The 23,530-nt window shown below is 38.2% G+C and overlaps 1 protein-coding gene across 3 annotated transcripts in view; it reads right to left on the bottom strand.

The window, feature by feature from the left end:
• LOC122660154 (DNA-directed RNA polymerase III subunit RPC5) overlaps nucleotides 1-20,174 on the bottom strand; it is a 47,457-nt gene extending 27,283 nt beyond the window's left edge. For 2 of the 3 annotated variants that reach the window (XM_043855340.1, XM_043855338.1), the window contains exons 1-9: nucleotides 19,636-20,174; nucleotides 19,465-19,533; nucleotides 19,206-19,316; nucleotides 18,331-18,399; nucleotides 17,343-17,492; nucleotides 14,722-14,769; nucleotides 11,138-11,244; nucleotides 10,915-10,986; nucleotides 5,627-5,678 (exon numbers count right to left, since the gene is read on the bottom strand). In XM_043855340.1, coding sequence (XP_043711275.1) covers nucleotides 5,627-5,678; nucleotides 10,915-10,986; nucleotides 11,138-11,244; nucleotides 14,722-14,769; nucleotides 17,343-17,492; nucleotides 18,331-18,399; nucleotides 19,206-19,316; nucleotides 19,465-19,533; nucleotides 19,636-20,046 — 1,089 coding nt within the window. In that variant the 5' untranslated portion in view covers nucleotides 20,047-20,174. The remainder of the gene's footprint in view (nucleotides 1-5,626; nucleotides 5,679-10,914; nucleotides 10,987-11,137; nucleotides 11,245-14,721; nucleotides 14,770-17,342; nucleotides 17,493-18,330; nucleotides 18,400-19,205; nucleotides 19,317-19,464; nucleotides 19,534-19,635) is intronic. The other variant, XM_043855339.1, reaches the window with a different exon arrangement.
• Nucleotides 20,175-23,530: the final 3,356 nt, after the last annotated feature.

Genomic DNA, 23,530 nt, shown 5'->3' on the forward strand with positions numbered 1-23,530 from the left:
AAAATATGCTGGAATATTAATAACAGCAACAGAAACAATTAACTGAAATCAGATTCCAGAAAAGTGACTCAGATATCCAGAAATTGAAGAAACATACTAGACCTAGGATTCTTTTAGTTTGACAGAAAATAAAACATGAATTCAGAAAATGAACTGAATCCAGAACTAGTGATCAGAATATAAACTAGAAGAAGAGTAGATCAGAATAACTACCAAAGACTAGAAGATGATAAACGGAAATAGAATACAAGAACTAGCATGCACAGGAAATAAGAAGTTCAGAAACTGACCTGATCAGTCAATAGATGAAGTGCATAAAAAACAATCAGGAATCCACCTGATTTAATCTGGAATCCACCAGATTGCCTTGCTGAATCCACAGCAAGAAATACCCAGAATCCACTGAGCCACCAGAGAATTCCACCCAAGCCTTACATGTTTAGATAAAGACTCAAAGGAACAAAACAAACCACTACTGTCTAGCCGTAGGCTATGTTTTAAGAGTCCCTAACTGACTCAAACTCCCTAAAACAAAGACCAACTGATAACGAAAGATCCCTTCCATCGCGTACGTGGGAAATTTGATGATATGCATTAAGACAATTGACAAGTAAATGGGAATGGTATGTCAGAATGTATATGCACGGGCAAGTTTTAAAGTATCGGTATCGGGTATTGTATCGGTTGGGCAATTTTAAGAGATATATCGTATCTTATCGGAGATACGTATCGAACGGTGCAGAAACGCATGAAAATAGTCAAAATACACAATGTAATACATTTTTTAACACAAAAAAAAAAAAACAATATAAACAAGCAATATATAACATATAATGCATAAACACTAAAATGAAGAATAATGTATAACTAGACAAGTGTGTTAAATTGAAATTGTTACAAAAGATGAGGTTTCTTACATGTTGTAATCGTCTATAGCCATGAAGAGTATTGGATGATGCAAAGGATGAAGTTATAGCACTCCTTCATTCGTTTTTTAGTCCAAAAGTGTGAAAAACCAAGATTAAATGCAAGATTTTAGACTCTTGGTTAAGAGTTTTCCTTCATTTTTCCGTTAGAATAGGAGTTGTATAGAGTCTGTGAGTGAAAAGGGCTTTTTTATGGATTGTATCGATGGTATGGGTATGTATCGAGATGTATCGAGCCATATCGGTCAATACGCATCGATACATATTAAACCACCCATAGAACCCTTTACCGGACGTATCGATGGTATCGATATGTATCAGTCGTATCATATCGTATCAGCATGTATCAGCCGATACAATTTTGATACAATCCGAGACAGTCCATAAAAAAGACGTATCGGTATGTATTGGTACCGGCCGATACGATAAGATAGTACTGATACATCAAACCATGTGCATGGGTATGCTAAAAGATGTTAATATTTGTTTTTTTTTAGTGAATTTGATATATGCATTAATCATGGATATAATCAGCACCATCAACCCCCCCCCCCCAAAAAAAAAAAAGAGAAGCTTAAAGAAATATTCAATATTCTTGCTTTTATGCATATGTAGGCTCAAACTATGATTCATGAAGATATATACTTTTAAGAAACCCAAGTAACCAGATATTGCTCATCCTTTGATCATTGGTTCCTTTTCTATAGGTACATTTCTTGCATTTTTCAACTGATATATTCTATTGGAAGTTTAATGTTACTGAAAAGTAAGTTTTATTGGTATGGTGCCAATAAAGGACCTTGTGCCATTCACGTTGCAACTTAAATAAATTCAATGATTCATTATAGTTAGTTTAAGGGAAAAAGGGGGGGGGGGGGGGAGGCGAAGTACCGAAAGTAGTTTATCTATATTGTCGTGAGGGTGAATATCCCTCTCGGGATTAGCATCCTTAGTCTTGGCACTAATTCCGAGAGATCTCCTCTCTTTTCTTATTTTACTTTTTTGTATTTCCCTTTCTACTCCTACTTGGGCCTCTCTATAATAATCGAGAGTGCTGCTCTTTGGCTCCCTTTCCTCCTTCCTTCTCTTCCTCTCTTCTTCCTCACTTCTTCCATCTCTTTTCTGGATATTTACACGGTATCAAAGCTTCTCTGATCACTGGTTACAAGCTCACACAACTCTGCTTTGGTCCTCCAGCGTCTTCTTCATTCTCCAACCAAGTCGGTGCAGCTGTGAACCACTTCTAGAGCTCTCGGTTTCCCTTCTCCAGCAGGGGGTGTCTCCCCCAACCTTTTAGTGAAGTTCTACACCTTGTATGATGGACTGTTGACATCGAATCTGAGTAAGGAGTACATCGATGTCCTCTTTTTCTTTCCGAATGCACTCTAGCTGTTCGATGTTATGCTTGATGGTTATATGCACTCTAATTCTTGAGTAAATCGATTGGTATGTTGATGTTTACTGTTCTACAATGACTCTTGCATTCGGTAGTGAAGGACTTATGCTTTTGGATCGATTCTTGATCCTTGTTTGGCTGTTTGGCTGTTTGGTTATTGGTCTCTCGTTGATTGGTTTTGTTGGTGGCTGGACTGTTATTTGTAGCTGTTTGGACTGTTTTACTGCAATTATTATGTCTGGTTTATCTTGTCTTTGGTTGTAATGGGAGAAACACCAAAGGATGCTAAGTTGGTGACCAAGGTTGTATCCTCCTCATCAACCTATCTCACATCAAAGAAGTTGGAAGGAAGTCACAACTTTCAGCAGTGGCAGAAAATTGTATCCCTAGTTTTGACAGGAAGAGGTGACAAGAATCACTTAACAAGGGTGAAGCCCGCAGGGACTGATGAGTCTTCGTGGGAAATTACTGATGCCAGGATTTTGGGACAAATGCTCAACTCCATGGACAGCAACATTGTTGACTTGGTCACTCATATTAACACCGTCAAAGACTTATGGGATTACTTGGCTGTGTTATACTCTGGACACAACCACCTCTCAAGAATTTATGAGCTGTCTCAAGAATTTTACAGTGTTGATAGGAAGGGTTGTCCGCTTACCCAACACTTTGCTGATTTCAAGCGCATGTATGAAGAATTGAATGCACTGCTGCCCATCACCTCTGATGTGACACAATTGCAAAACCAGCTGGAACAGTTAGCTGTTATGAGTTTTTTGGGCAGCTTGGGACCCGAATTTGATTCGGTTCGATCTCAGATCCTAGGTGGTGACAGGGTTCCATCGCTTGCAGACACTTTTTCTAGGGTCTATCATGTATCCCGAGACACTACACGAGACTCTAGTACTGTTGATAGCATTACCCTTGTGAGCAGTGGTCGTGCAGGGGGACGTGGTCCTCCTAAGAATCAACGGGTCTTGATTTCTCTTGCAACCACCCATAAGTGGCCATTGCACCAATTAGATGTGAAGAATGCGTTCCTTCATTGTGATCTACAGGAGGAGGTGTATATAGAGCAACCTCCAAGGTTTGTTACTCAGGGGGAGTCTGGCTTCGTTTGTAAGCTGAAGAAGTCCTTGTATGGTTTGAAACAATCTCCCAGAGCCTGGTTTGGTCGTTTCACAGAAGTAGTTCTTGAGTTCGGTCTATCTCGATGTAACAGTGATTACTCTCTCTTTTATCGAAGGACCAACACAGGCATAATTTTCCTTGTTGTATATGTGGATGATATAGTGATTACTGGAGATGACTCTTAAGGAATTAAAAGTTTGAAGTCTCATTTACAACAGAGGTTTCAAACTAGGGATTTGGGGAAGTTGAACTACTTCCTAGGTGTTGGAGTAGCTCAGTCAAAGAAGGGTATATCTCTATCACACTCCTGATCTGCTTACAGAGACTGAGATGCTTGGGTGTAGACCTCTTGATAACCAAATGGATCCTAATGTCAAACTTGTTGCTGAAGAGGGAGATGTTCTTGATGATCCAGAGCAATATAGAAGACTTGTTGGGAAGCTCAAAACTTTTACCAGACCCGATATTGCTTTCCTAGTTAAGTGTTGTGAGCTAATTTTTGTCATCTCCTCAAACTCCTCATTGGGATGCAGTTATACAAATTTTGAGATATCTTAAAAAGGCTCCAAGGCGTGGATTAGTATATGCTAGTTATGGACATGGGAGAGTTGAAGGGTTCTCAGATGCAGATTGGGCTAGATCACCTGTTGATAGGAGATCAACTACAGGGTATTGTGTGTTTGTAGGAGGCACCTTGTCTCATAGAAGAGCAAGAAATAAAGTGTAGTGGCTAGATCAAGTGCATAGTCTGAATATCGAGCCATGGCACATTTGAGGATCCCACACCAATGCAGTTGTGGTGTGATAACCAAGCAGCAATATATATTGCTCCAAACCTAGTGTTTCATGAAAGGACCAAACATATCGAGGTAGATTGTCACTTTGTTCGAGAAAAGCTTCAACAGGGAGTGATCTTTACAAAGCATGTCAAGACAGGAGAGCAACTTGCAGACATTTTTACCAAGTCATTAGGAAGTGGAAAGGTTGATTATATTTGTAACAAGCTGGGCATGATTGATATATATGCTCCAGCTTGAGGGGGAGTGTTGTGAGGGTGAATATCCCTCTCGGGATTAGAGTCATTAGTCTTGGCGCTAATCCCAAGAGATCTCCTCTCTCTTTTCTTATTTTACTTTTTTGTATTTCCCTTTCTACCCTTACTTTTGTAATCCCCAAACCCTCTTTTATAAATGAGAATATTGGGCCTCACTCTAATTATTGAGAGAGCTGCTCTTTGGCTCCCTTTCCTCCTTCCTTCTCTTCCTCTCTTCTACCTCACTTCTTCCATCTCTTTTCTGGATATTTACATATATATGTTTCTTTACCTGGGTGTCATTGATGGGCACACCAAACAGCAAGGTTTCAATGTTGGTGACCCCAATCCGAATCAACTGGTACTTCTGATTAATCCACTGGATGATCTGATCCTGATCCAGAACAGGATCGGCTGTGCTCCTCGCTCTCTCACTGATGCAGATCACCAGCAGAAGAAAGAAGAGGAAGATCTGTTCCTGCGCTGGTTTGAAGAACAAGACCTATTTTTGGCCAGAAGTTTATGGTCTGAACCCATTTTCTGGTTCAACTGAACCATTGATTCAATTTCTGGTTCAGTCCAAATCATAGGCTAGTTGTAGGGACCTATTTTTTATTTTATTAATATTATGTTGCTTACAAAGACTGGAATACATCTTATAAATTCCAGATCTATTGTGGAGTCTTATCTTTATTCCATATCAATTATTGGGTCAGATTATGACACCCATTCAAAGCTTATCCATAATACACCTCCATCTTAATACATCCTTTGATTGAGCTCCTGCTCCAACTTAATAAACTTCTGATTGAGCAAGAGGAGAAAACAAAAAATGCACACGTGCACACACTCACCCAAACACAAAATAGTTTAAACCTAGTTCAGAGCTACCAATATGCCAATGATGAGCTATAACATTCAGCCAAATAGATCAATACTTACTTTATCTATTGCAGGATTCAATAAACCAAGATAAAAGATGTATAGTCAGCAAGTAATTCTATGCCAATTACTAAATCAAATTGGGTACTGTACTTATTAGATGACTAATCAACTACAGCTTCATTATACGTCAGATTATTATTACTTCCATCAAAAGTAGAAATGCATAGTTAAACTGGGGACTAACAGGATACAAACCTCAGAAAGGTATGTTTTAAACCGTTCCTCCAGTGGCAGGGAAAGCAAGAGCCTGTAGGAAAAACCAGGAAGAGATTAAATTTTATAATGCAAACAGGTTAGGGTGTGCTAACTCCGTTTCAATTCAACACAGATAAATTCAAACAAAAAAATAATTAAGTTTAAGAGACACAATGACAAGTCCTACCAGGTATGACTACAAGAAAGGGAAAGGAGGGAAAGATAAAATACATCAAATGGAATGGGAACCAACCCATAAGTTGGATCACTAAGCTTGCTTAGGGGGGAACATACGCAACCAATACACCAAATCTTATGTTTCCTGGTGAAATATTGAGATATAAGATTGTGCTAACTTAATTCAAAGGCTAAAAGGGTATTACGTAAAACAGACCAATGAGGATACTAAGTAATGGAAAAATGGTTTAAAGGCTTACTGTTAAATCATACTATAGATTCCTTCATGTAGGTTAGCATCAGAACCTTGACTTAGCTAGAGTGTGTGATCCGAGTCCTCCCCCCAAATTGAAAGTACTATACTTTTTTGTTTGCTCAACCAACATTTCGGTGCTTCTCAAAGGTCAAAACCTTTATGATGTATTGGGGGTTATTTGGAAGGACAGAAACAGAAGAGTATCCAATTCTGACTATTGTGCAGAGATTGGTCTTTGTCTTATGCCTGGGCAGTTGGACAAGTAGAAATTAAAGGTATTCACAGAGAGGCTTTTGAACATGACTGGTGCTCTCCTATTGAAATACCAACTTATTCCTCTCTTTTTTTTTTTTTTTTTTTTTTTTTTGATAGATAAGATACAGATTTAATTAAAATGAAGAATAATTACAATCTACAATTATCAGCATCCTTTCCTTTTGTACAAGAATTGACAAGTCATGCAGGAAATAAATTTGTAGGTTTGCATAAAGATATTATAGCAGGGACTGTTGATAGAAGTAAATGTTTTAACTTGACATTAACAATCAGAATAAAAAATATGAACAGAACACAACCAAATTGACAGTTTGACACCCGCAAAAACAGCAGTGACACTCAAAGACTGGAGATGAGAATCACAAACCATGAACAGAAAATGTAAAAGGTGAGTGTTATCAAAGAAACAACCAGAATTATATTGTGAACTAATAGATTTAGTTCAAGGAAAATGAAACTGACCCGTTCCCAATTATATCTACAAATAAATGAATGACTCAATTACATATGGCCTAAACCAGGGCAAGGCATGATTGTGCTGGTTCTGAGACACTTTCAGCTAACAGCTAGACAAATCCCTGTACAATATTAGAAAGGCCATTAATGGTCTCAATACAATTTGTGACACCCTCCTGTCACAAACATGTCAGAATCATCCATTTCAAAGCAATTGTCTACTAGACTGTTTACTTTCAAAGCTTATAAACCACTGCCTTATTCCCCTGCTATCTGTCTAGAAAGCACCACGAACTAGAATGATGGGGAACCCCAGTCACAAAACCCTATTTGGGTTCGCAATGGGTACACCCAGATACTACACCACTCAAATAATTAAATGGATGGCAAATCTGTAATTAATGGAGGTCAAGCTAACAAAGAAAAGGAAGAGTTTTGTGGATAACAATAAGGTTGCATGGAAGGGCACACTTGGAACGAAATATAAGATAAGGGATAGAGGGGAAAGTGAGGCTTAATTCTGAAAAACAGAATAAAAGAGAGATTTAAAGGACAACCATGAGGTTGTCTTCAACCTCATGTTGGGTAGAGAATGGCGGAAGACCAGATTGATTGCAGGACTTCTAATCTCCTCAAACGACCATGATTCAGTTTGAAAATTTTTTGGATAAGATTTCTAACTCCAATCCCTCTTAAGAGACATCAATAGCAGACTCCGAAGATCTTGTAATAAAATAATGAATTTTCTGCAAACTGGGTCTCGCGGAACAGGGGGAACCAGCTCTGCAACTCAAGTCGTTTCTCTCAACAAGAAAATCCTCGTGTCCTCAAAATCTACAACTTAGGTCGTCCCTCACAGTAGAAGGGATTCTCAGAATTTGAGGTTGATATGAGTTGAAATGATGGAGTTCCAATGAACTGTTCTCAAACCAGTAACTATCGCCAGTAAAGGAATAGGAGAAGACAATAGCAAGAATAATAAGAAAGAAAGAAGGAAAGAAGGAAAGAAGGAGGTAAATTCTCGCACGGGAAGCAAAGAGAGGGAAGAGAAGAGGTGAGAGAGAGAGGGAAGGGATTGCACAAGCCACACGGGCACTCAACTAAACTCAATTTTCTAATCCATTATCAAACCTGTCCATCCAACTATGGGTTACAATGCATAAATAAAAGAAAATCAAAAGACTCCTGGGCTCTAAAACTGAAACAAACTCTAAAACATACTTTGAAACTAACTACTACTAATGTTATCCATCTTTCTAAAATAAAATTAATTCCTAAAATCATACTAGACCCAAAAAACCAATTGGAGACGGTTCTCAGTCTGGGTTCTCAAACAGGCTCGCCTTGGTCCAAAGAAGTACTCTTGAACCACAAAATCTGATCCTGAACATTAATCCTAAACAGCTAGGCTGGAGAGATCCCAATTCCCAAAAGATGGATGATTAAAATCAATCCCCCCCCCCCCCCAAATTTAAACTCAGGAATGCAATAATAAGTGGTTTGATTAATTGACTGCTTCCTGACCCCTTAAGACAATATAATCCAGAAGTCCAATTTCTAAATAAATCATTGAAAAGAACATAAAAGATGAAAGAAGAAAGGACAGATACACTTCTGACTTCCCCCATTCACAAAAGGTTACAGAAGTTTCAGTTCAAGCTCAATTGGTTCCAGTTTATCGAGATAAAATTCAAACATATGAAGATTAAAACCCAAAAAGTTTCCTTGCCACAAATACGCATTAACCCATATCCATATAGTTTAAACAGACGGTTTCAGTACACCTATTGGATGGATCAAATAAATAACTTTCAGCGGCAGGAGACAAAAACCTGGATTAATGGAAATATTGTGGGAAATTTCAAGGCTATATTAACTGATGCAGTTGCAAGTTGCAACTCATCTCCTCCGCATCTTCATAGTTCTACTCATCAGCCATCAGGAACAGGGGGCTCTTGCAATTTCATTTTTCTTTTTCAATTTTTCCACTCCATGGTTGGCTCAACTGCCAAAGCCTCAAGGGACTTAGAGAGGACGAGTATGGCGAAGAGATTGGGTCGACAGATGAAAGCGAGAATGCCGACCATGGCAGAGACAGAGTGGCCGACGTAGGCATACTTATTAATGAGGAGGGCATTGAGGATGCTGAGTAAGTCGTCAACACAGGGTTCCAAACTTCCAATCCATATTCCATGGACTAAGAACACAGGTGCAGGAGTTGCACTTACCTCCAACTCCACCAAACTCGCATCTATTTTGCTCCTTTTCATTTCATTTGCTTCACTTCAATTTATCACCGAAAACTTTAAATCAACCTCACTGCACTTTTTCACAACAACAAATGCTAGAATACAAGAAGACAAAAGCAGCAGATGATGAATCGTTGCAGAAATGCAGAACCGAACTGTTGACGGAAAACACGGAATCTCGATGAAAAGATACCCTATCGTCTCCCATCTCCAGCCACCGAGGTGCAATCTTCACTCCCTCTTTCTCGGGTGGATGAGTCCCGAGGCCATGTAGAATAAAGTATGCAGAACCGAGATCTCTGATTCTGTTTGACATACATCTCAGTGCACAGGAGAGTTGCGACACGACCACAGAGGGGGGTGGAGGGAGTATGTAGAGCCATGGAGGGAATAGATAGGGAAGGGTTGGGGGAGGGGAGAGGGACTAGTGGGGAGAGAAATTGATGCAGATTCATCACCAAATAGGGCTAGTTTGCTTAGGAATAAGTCAAGGGTTGAGTTATATACATGTTGGCCCTTTGATCCCCTGGGTTTTCTATGTAATAGGCCACTTTTATGGGCCTAAAACATGGGTAATTAGGCTGCATAGGAATTTAGGCCTTTGGACACTATAAATAAAGAGGAATTTGGGGGAGAGGTTTCTCACCTCTGAATTTTGAAAAAAAAAAACTGCTCTTGCTGCTCTGCAACTTTGTTTCTTCTTTGAAGAATTGCTTTGTGTCTGATCAAAGCTGGTGGGATTGGTGTTTGATCCAATCAACACCTTGCGGTGTGAAGCCCAGGTGGTTCTATTGAAGCTCCATTCAAGTTTTCTGTCCAAGATCAGATTTTTATTCAAGTTTCAACTTCCAACAACTTGCTGCCAAAGAATTTCTGCAACAGTAAGTTAGAAGTGATCCCCATCCTCTCCATTCTTCTTCTACACCTCTATAGCCCCAACCCTAGCTTTTCCCCCTTTGGTTTTTTAATTTCCCCATAACCTAAAACCTGCACAGACCAATCCAACCATCAAAACCAAACCAATCTACGATCGAATTTCCATCTCAGTCCCAATAGCACTCGATCCAAACCCTAGCTATATCCTCCCACTCTAAACCCTAGAATCCTTCAATTTCCATTACTCAAAAACCCAAAACCCTAAGCCTAACTTGCTGCCCATTCAAGTTTACATACTTCCCTCCATCAAAACATCTCAGGACCTTCACTGTTAGACTCCCCTACCTCAACTTAACATAACCCACACATCAAACCCTATCCCTAATTTCACCAAAACCCCTATTTTTGGCCTACCCGATTGGTGTTCATAACAGATCCAGGTTGTCTGGCTCCTAGTTTGACTTTTCAAACGTAGGACTACATTAGAAATAGGAGAGGAGAGAGAGACGAAAGGCACCAGTGAGTTGCAGCAGCGAGCAGAGAGAGGAGGGTGTAACAGCAGTGGAGAGAAAGCGTTGCCCCAGAATAATTCTTCTGTCCCATATGGTCCTAATTGTGCTAAGAATCTATGGAATTGCCAATATACCCTTAACTTTGAGTTATTTATCATTCTTGTGGGTCCATAGCGACCCAAAGCAGGGTTTTGTGATCCGGGGATGCATTATTAACCGTCTCAATGCTCTTGATAATCAGACAACTACAATTAATCTACTTTCTTTTTCCTTTTTCTCAATGATCAATAATTAACTGGATCTACCAATCATTGTAATGGTACATATAAAAGGGATGGAAAACTCAATTCAAAAAGCATGCTCATTGACTTGTGATTGTAATAATATGGAACACAAGATGTGGAAGTATGAAATATGAGGAACCACAAAACATGTCACATCCAAAAGAGATTTTTTTAGAAATAGAAGCATAGTAGATGGATATACCTTCTTGAAGGACCTTTTGCTCTGTTGCTGTCTGTAGTTGTTCCAGGACATAAAGAGTTGACAAAGTCATAACTTCAAACAGGAAAAAAAATAGCCCGTAGTGAGATTAATAGAAATAAACCAATGCTTGGCCATAACATATTGATGCAGATAGAAAACTTTCAGCTGAAACTGATTATATAATGCAAAATAATAAAATACTAATCAGTTAATGAAAGCATACGGGCTCATTGAAAAAGGAATCAGATAACTTTCTTCTGCAGCCATTTTTTGACGGTATCTGCTTGAGAAACTGCTGTCTCTGCCATGGTATTCAAGTGAAACCCAAGACTGGAAAACAACAAAGATATAAATTCCACCAGAAAATAAACTCCACGGGTTGAAAAAACAAAAGGCAAAGAAAAAGAAATGAAGAAATACTTCACAGCATGGAACTGGGAGAGAGTAACCAAAACCATAAAAATGCAGTATACCATAACAAAATACATTTATTAGCAAAATATGGAATAAGTTTTTTTTTCTAACTGCTTTGATGAATTCAACAGGATTAATAATTTTTAGCAAAAAAAAACACAGGATTAATAATGTTACAACTTTGACAAGCATGTGATGTCCTCCCCCCCACCCATCCTTTCTTTTAGATGATTTAAGTACACAATAAAATAAAAGAATATAATCAATGATAGCTATCAGCTCCCAAAATCAGCCACAAATCTCATTCCAGGTTAATTTGTAATTAGCTACAGTGTTAACTTGTTTGAAGATAAACTAGTCCCAAAAAAAGGAACCTAGGAAGAGAACTAGGTTTACCATGAACAAGAAAAAAAAATAAGTATAAGATATATGCTATGTAAATCTCCATCATCAATCCCTATTACCTTTGTTTCCTCTGTCTCAAGGACAGGATTGTTTTCATATCCTTGAACAGAACATGCTCAGAATATTTGTTAATCCCATGATTATATTCTTTCCCTTTTCCATCAAAGCAGTTCAATTTGACAGGTCATTTTGTGGCCACTGGAAACTGGAAAGTTTATCGGCTGTTTAACCTTTCCTTTGTCGACAATCCAGAAGTCATCTAGTTGGATGGAACAGCAATGATTTAAAAGCAAACTGAAGGCTGACCTTTCTAACCAGCAGTCAATTGTCCAACCATCAGATTAAATGGTTATACAACTAGTAAAAATTATATAGATAACAAATCAAATACCAGCATAAAGAGTGTCCCAGTGCACAACCCCGCTACTGCAGGCCTGGGAGGGGCAATGACAGCCTTAACCCCTGCCGGGAGAGGCTGTTTCCAAGTCTGAACCCGCAACCAACAAGTTGTAATAACACAACTAACCGCTGAGCCAACGTTGTTGCGCTATTGCAACCATCAGGTTGCATGTTTGAAACATGGAAACAGCCTCTCCATGAAGCGGGGTAAGGTTGCGATATTTGCCCCCGACCTGCAAAGAGCGGAGCCTCATGCCCGGGATGCTTTTAAAGAGTCCTATTTTGAATATGAAACTGAAACCTATATCCTACGTATGCAACTCAACAAATAAAAGATTTAAATAAATAAACTACTTCCCCAGGTTGGACCGGTTCTTGGTTTGGGCATCCAAAGTGGGTCTTGTTTGTCTAGTCAGGCTAGAGCAACTGCATCAGAGATGCTAAGGTAGGGTTAGTGGGATTCCAATCTGGTTCCAGGCGAGATGCTTGGTTCATATCAATCTATCTTTCTATCATTTCTTTAAGCTATCCATCATTAAATCAGGTTAGTAATCTCATAAATATGTTTTGTTCTTGTGCATACCCTACTTACTGGAATTTCAGTTTCTATATTGTTTGCATCTGAGATTTCAAATCAAACTTCAGATTTGGTAACCGGATAGTATTCTAAACACACCCAATGACCAACGGTGTCAAAATTTGACTTTTGTGCTGATTTCTTAGAGTCCTACTTCAAGTTGGATTCTTAGTTCTACTTGTTTTGAAGATCAGATTATGTTTGCTATTTCAGGTTTATAGGCACTTCTTAATTCTGATCAAAGAAAGGGCATACCCAGTGAATGAGGCGCCCGCCACTGCGGGGTTTGCGGAGGGTCATAATGTACACAGCCTTACCCCTGCTTTCGCAGAGAGGCTGTTTTCAGACTTGAACCCGTGACCACCTGGTCACCATGGAGCAACCTTACCATTACACCAAGGCCCGCCTTCTTAATTCTGATACCTGATCATTATTCTGCTCTTTTGTTGACTATCAAATTGCAGCCTTAAGTTTCTGATTTCATTGTTCTGTTGAAACCTTAAACTCTGGAATCCTATTGCCCATAGGATTAGTACATACCTCCAGATCTGACCATCAGATTTCAGTCAGAGTTTGAGGAGTTATTCTCAGCCATTAAAGTGACCTTTGACCATAGTTTTGCGTCCATCTGAGGTTTTGATTTCAAGTTATTGAATCTTCTTGAATCTGTCCTTTTTCTCTTCACAACGATTGTGGTTTTCAACTGAGTTTCTGAACCTAATCCCTTAGGCTTCTAGAAACCCATCAACCACTAGATTCCATTACAATGATGGCATCTATGCAATTTATGAAACTTCAAACTCACTCTCCAACCACTTCCAGTGGTTTCTCTAGGTATGGGTGATTTTATCCACCAGCTTAGTTGGGGCTCAAATTGTCTAGACAAGGTGTCACTTCACACTTGATTCATGTGGCATTAGCCCCAAAGACTACACATGTGGCACAATCAACATTCAACTGGTCAGTTTTAGTCAAGATTTTGACTATTTATGATGCCAAGGGAAAAGTTCCAAGAAATGGGGGCCATATGGAGTCTGTCTTCAAAATCAAATAGATGTCCGATCCATGTGATAAATCTTCTATTGAATTGTTCGAGTTGGCCATGTCAGCCCATCACTGGTTTGACAGTTTAAACAGAAAATACCACTAAATGCTAGGCCATACAGTTGAGATGAGTCATGAAATTTGACACCAAGAAAATACAAGGGGTGTTCTATTTATCCAACTGTCAGATTAGCAACATCAAACACCCAACTAATATGAACCAAAAAGACAAAACACTATAATGAACCGAAACGACAAAACACAGAAACCTGCCTGGATACTATACACTAAACAATAGCATTCACCATTGGAAAGAAAAATGTGAATAAGTATTCCATGTGCTGATTAATAAAGGTACAGCATGAGAACATGAACCAACAATCGCCCTTTTTATAAAAATAACAAACATGCACTTCCAGAATATTATTTGCCAAAGCATATGGTCCCCTGTCTCCCATGAAAATAGCGTAAGGTTCCTCACACATGCTATATGCCTAATTATACTTTGATAATACATTTGAAAGGCATGTAATGGAATAGACATATGACACCAGATCCTATGTATCTACAAGCCTAGCCTGTTTTTTATTTTTAACACCTTTTAAATGCATTAGCAAACCATAAGCAGGATCAAGCATGAGCAAAGAAACCTTTCACCTGAGCACAATGGTCTATCAATCATACTAAGGAGACATAAGAAACACCTCTACGCATGTGGAGGCAAGAGACTAATCTTTGTACTAAATATACACAAACTAAATTGAAGAATCACCATTAGTCATGTGAACAGAAGACAACTATAACCAGCTTCTTTTTCCACCATACCATGTTCCCTTTATATCTATTCAAATGGTCAGACTCAAATGGATTATCTTTTAAATAAAACAGCAAGCAACAGATAACTGATAACAGTATAATATTCATTCCAAGGCATGAAGTAGACAGTAAGTTAGTTTGACATGTCTTACCTCAGCATCATCTGTGTTTTGCTTATCAGATGCCCTCGCCAACTTCCCCTGCACAGAGATGATAAAATTAAAATCTCTAGGTCAATACTTACATGGAGCAGCAAAAGAAACCTAAGGAGTAAAACAGGGTGGGGGGGATGAGTAACAGGATAGTTGTGAAGAGAAATCAACATGCTTTTTTAATCTGAAAACACTGAACTACTGATCTAAAAGTCTGCTTCAGAGGCATCCCCTTCAGTTTAGTGGGAATACTGAAAGAAGTTGGCAAAATATGTTTTTTAAAATGATCTGGTCTGAATTTTTCAACAAAGGCATTATATTTTAAGAAAATAACATAGATGGATTCCAAGCATAGTTCTAAAACTCGCCGAGATCTCGACCTGGTCGAGACAAGTTCTCTTACAAGACCCAAATCTGCATGGTTTCGATAAACTCAACCGAAAATCTCAGTGAAATCTCAAAAATCTCGGATATCTCGACCTGCTTAAGAAGAAACTACTCTTGTTTTTTCTCAAACGCTATGATGTGGCATTCATATGTCATGCAGATGAAAGACGATGCATGTCGGTTCCATCGGACCATGAGTGGACTTGATTCAGCATGTCATAGTTCATATCAATTGATAGTTACAGACTCACAATATTGTATTGCTGGGACATGGAAGACTATGGTGTCTATTTAATATGCATTGTTCACTCATCACTGTACTTTGTAGTTTTTACTTTAAGTCCTTAACTATTTTTTAAATATTGTGTCTTCATCCATTATTGCATAATTTACTTGTTTTATTTGCCCATTATGTCTCATAGCACTCAAACAATGTGTATAGGACTATAGGCAAATATCATAAAGATTTGACGTTTATTGCCAACCAAGGGTGCAAATCCAAAGCACAAAATTGAGTGCTTTTTTTAATTTTAAGATTATAATATGTTTATTAAGCCTAAAACAAGATTCTTTTACAGTTTTAGAGCCAACTATAGCCATTTTCCCACCGAAACATCAAACCGAAACCCAAAAAAAATGCACTGTCTCGCTGAGATCTCGAGAATCTCGAACTGGCAGAAAGACCTCCTCGAAACGAGTTTTTGAACCTTGATTGCAAGGCCAGTATTGGAAAGAAGAACTGAAGAAGATTATTACAAAAAAGGAAGAGGAAAGATCACCTAAAGAAAGTAAGTTGAGAGGACATTGATATGTAGACACATTAATAAAATATATATTTATATTTATCTGTGTGTGCTTGTTAGAGTAAAGGCAGGGTCATCTAACCATCACTATAACGATGCATTTGCTGATCCTTCACTGGGGAATATTTTCCAACAGAGTTAACAATGTTTCCATACATATTGGATTGTGTCAACTCTTGCGGGATGTTTTCACTATTTCAATAGAACAGTGAGTGGTAGTTACCTAGGAGAAAAACGAAGTATGAATTTGTCAAGAACTAGCTCTACATGCAAAAACTGGCTACAGAACATCCAAGGCCCCTTTTGACAGTTGTAGCCCCAGTACCCCTGCCCCACCCCCACCCAAAAAAAAACTTCTCACATGGTTGAGAGCCTGTTCAGTATAGTGGCACAGAAAAAGTAAGATACTAAAGAAATCCATCAATGGCTTATACCCAAGTTATCTCGGTAATAAAAAAAATCCAGGAATATTTGAGATATGAATATGATCAACCACAGTTGAAATTTTAATTGGTGTTGAAACTACCATTCAAAAGAATAAAAATCCATGCATAAAATTTAATTCATTCCTTCTAATTGGATTTTTCTATAATATATTTCCAAAATTTTATTTGTTCATGTAGTAAACAATTTTTGGGGGGAAGACAATATTGTTCTGTATCTCTGACAAATATGATGAGTGTTATTTTAGGAAGAAAAATAATTAAAAAATAGAGGTAAATGAATTGAGACATACAATGTGTATAGACTATAGAACATGACTTAAATAACTGTTAAACATTAGCAAATCCACCATGGCATATCAGTATGCAATGTGCATACATTTTAAGGACTTCTTCTTATATTATGTAAAACTTAATATTTTGATACAATAAAAATATACAACTAAGATGTGAATATGTGAAATAATATTAAAATTATAATATATATTCAATAAATTATTGAAACTTTACTATATGTATTTGTATTCATACATAGATATGCTTTACACGGAAGTATTTCCTCAATTTTGTGTAAAAAATTTTGGATTATAGCACATATTAACTGACTTTACTCTAGGCTACATCATTTTAGTAGTATTGTTATCCTCTCCCCACTAGAATAGTTGTCTTTGTTGGATTCACATTTCCTTTCCCCCTTCTGTACCACTGAATCCATGGGTGAAGAGGTTCCTTTTCTCAATCATTGTTTCTTTCTCTCCTGCTTATCTTAAGATAAATAGATTCATCCCCCAAATCCTCTCTTCTGTTCATTTAAAACTGTTCGAGGTAGGCCCAGGAAAAAACCAAGATATGTAGGGTGAAATGTATATAAAACAAAGGAGATTTGTCTTTCACCAAATGCTGCATTAAAGATCCTCCACAATAAAAACATATTGAAATACCCACTTATGCACCATGATTATCAGGGTGGACAACACAAGCACTTCACCTGCTTTTTTGATGGACCTGCAGATTCTTCTTTCTTCTCATTGAACTTGATATTAGCTTCCACAATATTATTCTTCTTCGGCCCACCAGACTTCAGGTGCTCCATAGATGGTCGAAGCTGCACAACTGCATGAACAGGATTGAGGTGTAACTGCAAGATAGGAAAAGGAGAAAACACATTTCACAATTCTTACCAAGTAAAAGTGACAAGAAGGTTAAATAACCTCCATCCAATGATGCCAAAAGTGTCATAACCCCTTCCATCGGCCCAGTGAAATGGTCAAGTGAAGGGGGAGGATTAGGCAGGAGCTCAAACAGCAATGTTAATACTAAAAATCTCATAATCAACTCCCATGTGCTGTGACACCAATTAATCATATGCAATACTCACAAGCTAATTATAGACCAAGAACTCTAATACAAGCTGCATGAAACTTGAAATGACAGGACCATGATAATAATCGACTAAAACCTAGTAAACTATGGTAAAGTTGCTGCCCAAGACAACATTATGCCGTCACAGGTAAGCTGATCAACACCACAAAAAATGACAATTTGGAAGGACGACAGTGAAATGAACACAATGTCCCACCACTACACATAAATAGCCAATAACAATGAGTAAGTTGGGTATTCAGGTTAAACTAATTAAAAAAGTGATAATTACCCATCCATAAGTAGTATGGAATACATTAGGAAAATAGAAAGAAACTCTGGAAACTAAAAAACCTAAATGTATAAGGGGAAATTTTCACTAGTTAGGACTGCAGGAAACACACTGTTTTACTATAAACCCAATAAATCAAAAGCATTAAGCTACAGCATCAAGAGGCATTAATTTAGATTAAAAACAAAACAAAAAAAACACCACTGCTAGTGTTAGTAAAGCTGTCACTTTGGCGAAATTGAGTAACTGGAGATTAATAAATCACTCTGAAAGCCTGAATAGTAGGAATAAGGAAGAGTAACCAATCTCGAATTAAGCACACCTTGTTTCCCATCAGAAGTCCAACTGCATAACCAGAGGTGGCGGGTGGCTTCCATGAAGTTGATAAAGTCTAGATAACAATAAGAACAAAGACACTATGTCATATTATGACAGATTAATGGTACAAAGCAAGTTAAGGAGAAGAAGCTGGACATAAAGGAAGGATCCAAATGTAAAAAGAAAGCTAAAATTGAAAAAGAATATAAAAGATAAATAAATTTGATGATATGAACTTTTTCTCCACTCAAAAGGCCTTCCACAGGAAAATATATTATCATAATGTATGTTTGGTGTTAATTTCTGACATGCATCCGAAGAACATAAAAGTAAAGAAATCTAAAGTACTCCTCCATAATTGGTGGAGTTTTCAAAACCAACAATTCCAACATGGGTGTTTTCTTATCCCTTTGGAAATCTTGTACTATTTCTATCTCTATATTAAAATGTTCAAAAGGTCCTGGTTTGCAAATTCAGTATAGAATGAGATCCCATTTACAGCAATGAGACTCAAAGTTTCAGCCAATTCATACACCAACATTACAAAGAGTTTCAAGATATTATAGCTATCCTTGGTTTGGACGAATTATCTGAAGATGATCGTTTAACCGTAGCAATAGCATGAAAAATTGAATGTTTCTTATCACAACCCTTCTTTGTAGCAGAGGTATTTACCGGTTCTCCATGGGATTGGCCGAAAGATGGTTGTCGGTTCAAGGAAGCAAGGAATCAAATATGAGACCAACATGGAAACATAAAATAAGAATTCCAAAAAAATATATAAGGAATAGAGACATATTTACCATATAGCAATTGATTTAAAAGATGCTTATACATGACTAAAGAAGGATAGACTATGACAAAAGTCTACAGATAAACCTGCATTTTTGTTCTCATTTGGGCAGGAGCATCATCGTTGTAACTGCTCCTATCATCAACATTCAGAGACAAATCAACTTCCATTTGCGAACTTTTGGGCTTCACTCTAACCTAAACAAACAAATAGATCTCATGAACATTCATCGTATCAAAACTAGAGATATAAGTAACATACCCTTAAAGAGATGGATGAATGATGATAATAATAGTAGTAGTAATATAAGATAAGAAAAAAACAACAATGAAAGAGAAAGCACACCTGTTCACATCGTTCATCGAGTTCGTACGGACGCCAACAAGGTCTAAGAGGATATTGCAGAACGTATAACTACAAGTACGGGAAAAAAAGAAACAAATGTAACTAAATAATTCTTCACGGTGAAACAATTAAACAAGAAAAAACGAAAAATAGTTTCTGTGCGAAGGACACCTGAGTATTGTTATCAAGTGGAGGAGGGGTAAAGAAGACGTCTATTTCCCTGACCACTGCATCTTCATCTCCGTCTACTTCCATTGCATCTTCAACCACTTGCTCCTCCGTCTTCTCCACTTTAGTGAAGTTGTTGAGGGTTGAGGAAGGAGAAGGTTCAGATGCCGATTTGACGGTGGCATCAAGTGAGGGCATAGATGAATCCTCTTGCTTCTTCGGAAGCGGAGATGAATCATCTTGCTTCTTCGGAAGAGGGGTACAAGGTTGAGGTTCTGGTTCTGATGATACTGGCTCTTCCTTTGGTTTAGGTTTGAGCTTAGAGGATTTGGGAAGGAACCTGGATGGCCTCGAAGCAGCCATGCCTGGATCACCGGGACCGTCTATGCCGATATCGTCCAAGTCCAGGTCCATGATAAGAGGTAGAATGTTTAAGACTCAGACGACGACGTTGAGACTTGAGATGGATAGTTGCAGAGAACAATAACCCTCGACGTCGCCTTCTCTTTCGGCGGCGATCGATCGGTTAATCGATGCGAATGTGAAAATGTTGAAGCGTATTTTGGCTTTCGCAACTATCCTCAAAAAGGTAACGACTCGATTTACGGTTTCGGAAGTATTTCGCAACTCTAGTTTGCGCGCGTGAAAACAAAAAATGGCCTAATTGATAAGAATCACCGATCCCGAACTCGATCCCGATCCGTCGACCTTTTGTGTTGGGTTCGAATATTTGAAATTATCCTTTTGCCCCCAAAAAAAAAATTTTATTGGAAATTATAATCCATAAACTTTGCTTTTATTGTAAGGATATTCTAGTAATTGTATTCTCAAAAATCAAAAATTCCTTACTTGTGAATACTGTTAAGTACAAATATAAAAAGATTTTCAAAAATAATTTGAAAGTAACTATAATCAAAGAGTGTTATTGTTGTGTAGATTTTTCGAGTATATGGTGAAATGACACTTTATGTGTCAAGGGCAAAGAAGTAAGGTTAAAATTATTGTCTCATTATGTAAAATTTTGTAGGAAAAGTTACGAAACACCCCTTGAAAATGGATTGATACTCAGATCACCCATTCACCCCCTGCATGAGAACCCTATACTCACACTAGCCCTTATCGGTAGTTTTACACTGTTAAATATATTTAAATCTACTACCCTTATTAGTGTAGAGTTACTATTTTACCCTTAAATCTAAAACCCCCAATATCCATCTTCTTCCTCACATGACCTGCAACTTAATCTTGGCATTTCCAGTCCAGCCATGCATCGGAGAAGAAGAAGAAGACACTCGAGCTTTTGATAGGAGCAACTAAATCAACTGCAAAGGTCTTCTCAGATCCAGCCAGAGCTTTGTTAAACTCAAAGATTTCGATCGTCAGCGACATTCAAGCGCAAAGAAGAAGAAGAGAAGACACTCGAGCTCCAATCGATCCAGAACAGAGACATTGAAAAACCTTCTCTCTTTCATCTCTCTGATCTCTCTTCCGTTTAGGGAAATTAAAAGTCCCTACGGATCACTCCGCCTCTCTCTCCTCCGGCACCAACACCGGCCTATGCATCTTCCTCCCCTTTCCCCTTGACTTCCGGCACCCTCTGGTTCCAGATTATCAATTCGGCCCTGGTTCCAGATTTCATAATCTCTTGAGTCTTTTAGGTTTCCGTTGATAATAGAGATTGAAAAATCTCTTGAGCATTTTAGGTTTTCGACAGCAGTTATACGAATCAGCAAAATAATAGTTGCAGAGACAGAAGATGTTAAAATTTTTTATTATTCTTTTCTACATTAAAAATTTTGGCTCGTAGTTGTGGAAAAAGAGAGATCGAAAGAGACGTGAGGATTTGATTTGGTTCATCTAACCCCTATTGAAGGTGAAGAAGGGGTATAAAAGGAGACCCAACGGGTAGGGTTTTGCTTGAGAAATTATTTGTTTTTTTTTTTGGAACGAAAACGGGTAGGGTTTTGCTTGAGAAATCAAAGGTTCCCCTTGAATTTCAAGTTGGTGCTGATATTAGTTAATGATCAGAGACGGTTTTATTCACCTGCGGTTTGGGTTTTCTCCCAGAATTCTGCTACTACTTCGAGATATTAGATCTCAGCAACTATTCACTCACCTAGGGTGATATTTGGAGGATCAATTCGCACCATCAGAAGCACCACTCGACATGGTTATTGGCCTCTTCTGGGTATGGTTTGTGAGTAATAAAAGATCTCCAGATTTAAGCCTAAATAAGGAAAGTTTGAGAACTCAGAAAGAGCCCTCCGAAGGATGCATGGATTGATTAATTGCATAGAGGAAGAAGAACAACAGGAACCACTGAAGGTCCTAAGCCGCAAAAATCAAACTGTACCATTTTAAAGAATACATCTCTGTTTATGGTTGTAACGAACAACTTTTGTTAAAAAATTCCATGTTTTCTGATGCTTTTTCCCCCGGCGGTGAAAGGTGAATTTCAAGTCAGAGCATTTACGTACAGATCGATTAAGGGTCGACCACGAAGCAAAGGCGACGACGGCGGTGTTGCAGGGCGTAGCAGAGGCGGTGGAGTATTTTAGGTTGAAGATGAAGGAAAGGGTAGAATTGTAAATTTAATTCTAAAGTTTTAGTACAAGGCTAAAATAGTCTTTTCACAATAATAATTAACAGCAGACTAACACCGTTACTGTAGAAGGGATAATCTGAGTATTCTCAAATAAGAGGAGGTGATCTAAGTATCGATCCATTTTCAGGGGGTGTTTCATAAATTTCTCAATTTTGTATATCTTATTAGGGCAAGGGTTTACACGACAAGTTCACATGTTGATGTCATCAACACTTACTCCAAGCACTTGACTATCCTCTCAAAGATACACAGGTGCACAACCAATATGATATAGCAACACTAACTAAGGGACGCTCAACTACACTCACAGTCACTGGCCCTATTGCCAAGAGTTGTTGTGTCAACTAATGGGAATCACAAATGTTGTCTAGAGCTAGTACTGACACTTTACTCAAGCATACAAACTCTCACTGATAGCGGTTCTCACTGATGGCATACATACACACATACACACCCCAACCTGACTGTCGAAAGCTCTACCATATGTGTACATTCATCCTACGAAAAAGCATTTCTAACTAAAGTAAGCAAACATCCACGACACAGAGAAATACATGCTTCAGCGGTTTACCTACGTGCAAAGAGTAATGGTCACTTAGACCTCAGCATCTACTCAATACTAATTTTTCCAGTATAAAACTGAGAGGCCGCACCTACGACAGATGATGTTTCAGTCACACCAATGACTCAGGAATCTGACCTGTTTCAATCCCAAAGCATAGAGATAAGGGTGTTACCCCAATAGTTTCCCGATACCCACTGGTAACCAACACCATGTCCAAGTGCAGATGACTGAGCTAATATTAGTACCCCACAATGAAACTTCATCTAGCATAGGTCTCAACATGCATCATTGTTGCTAGCATATACATTAATGGATACAAGAGTACCAAAATACAAAGATCAAGAGATAGAAATGCTTTCTACAAAAAAACAAAAAAGAGAGATAAAAATGCTCACAACTATGTGTTGTCTATGATTTCTGGTATCCGGAGATGAATTGGGATGACTGGTGGCTCACTAGAATATTCAACTCCTCCCAAACAAATGGAGAACAGGAATCTTCAAGTATGCTCAATCACTAGTGTCCTGGAGTGGTTCTTTACTGTGTTGGAAACCACAACTCAATTCTCCTTTCTTTTTTCTTCTCCTATCCTTTCCTTGTCATTTGTCGATCTCTTCTCTCCTTTTCTTTTTCTCCCCTTCTTCTTCCTTCTCTTCTTTTCTTTCTCTTTTCTTACTTCCCCTTTCTTTCACTCCATTTTTGTGCACCACACTATGCAAATGTGGACA

This window comes from Telopea speciosissima, chromosome 4 (genome assembly GCF_018873765.1).
Source record: "Telopea speciosissima isolate NSW1024214 ecotype Mountain lineage chromosome 4, Tspe_v1, whole genome shotgun sequence".
Classification (NCBI taxonomy): Eukaryota; Viridiplantae; Streptophyta; class Magnoliopsida; order Proteales; family Proteaceae; genus Telopea; species Telopea speciosissima.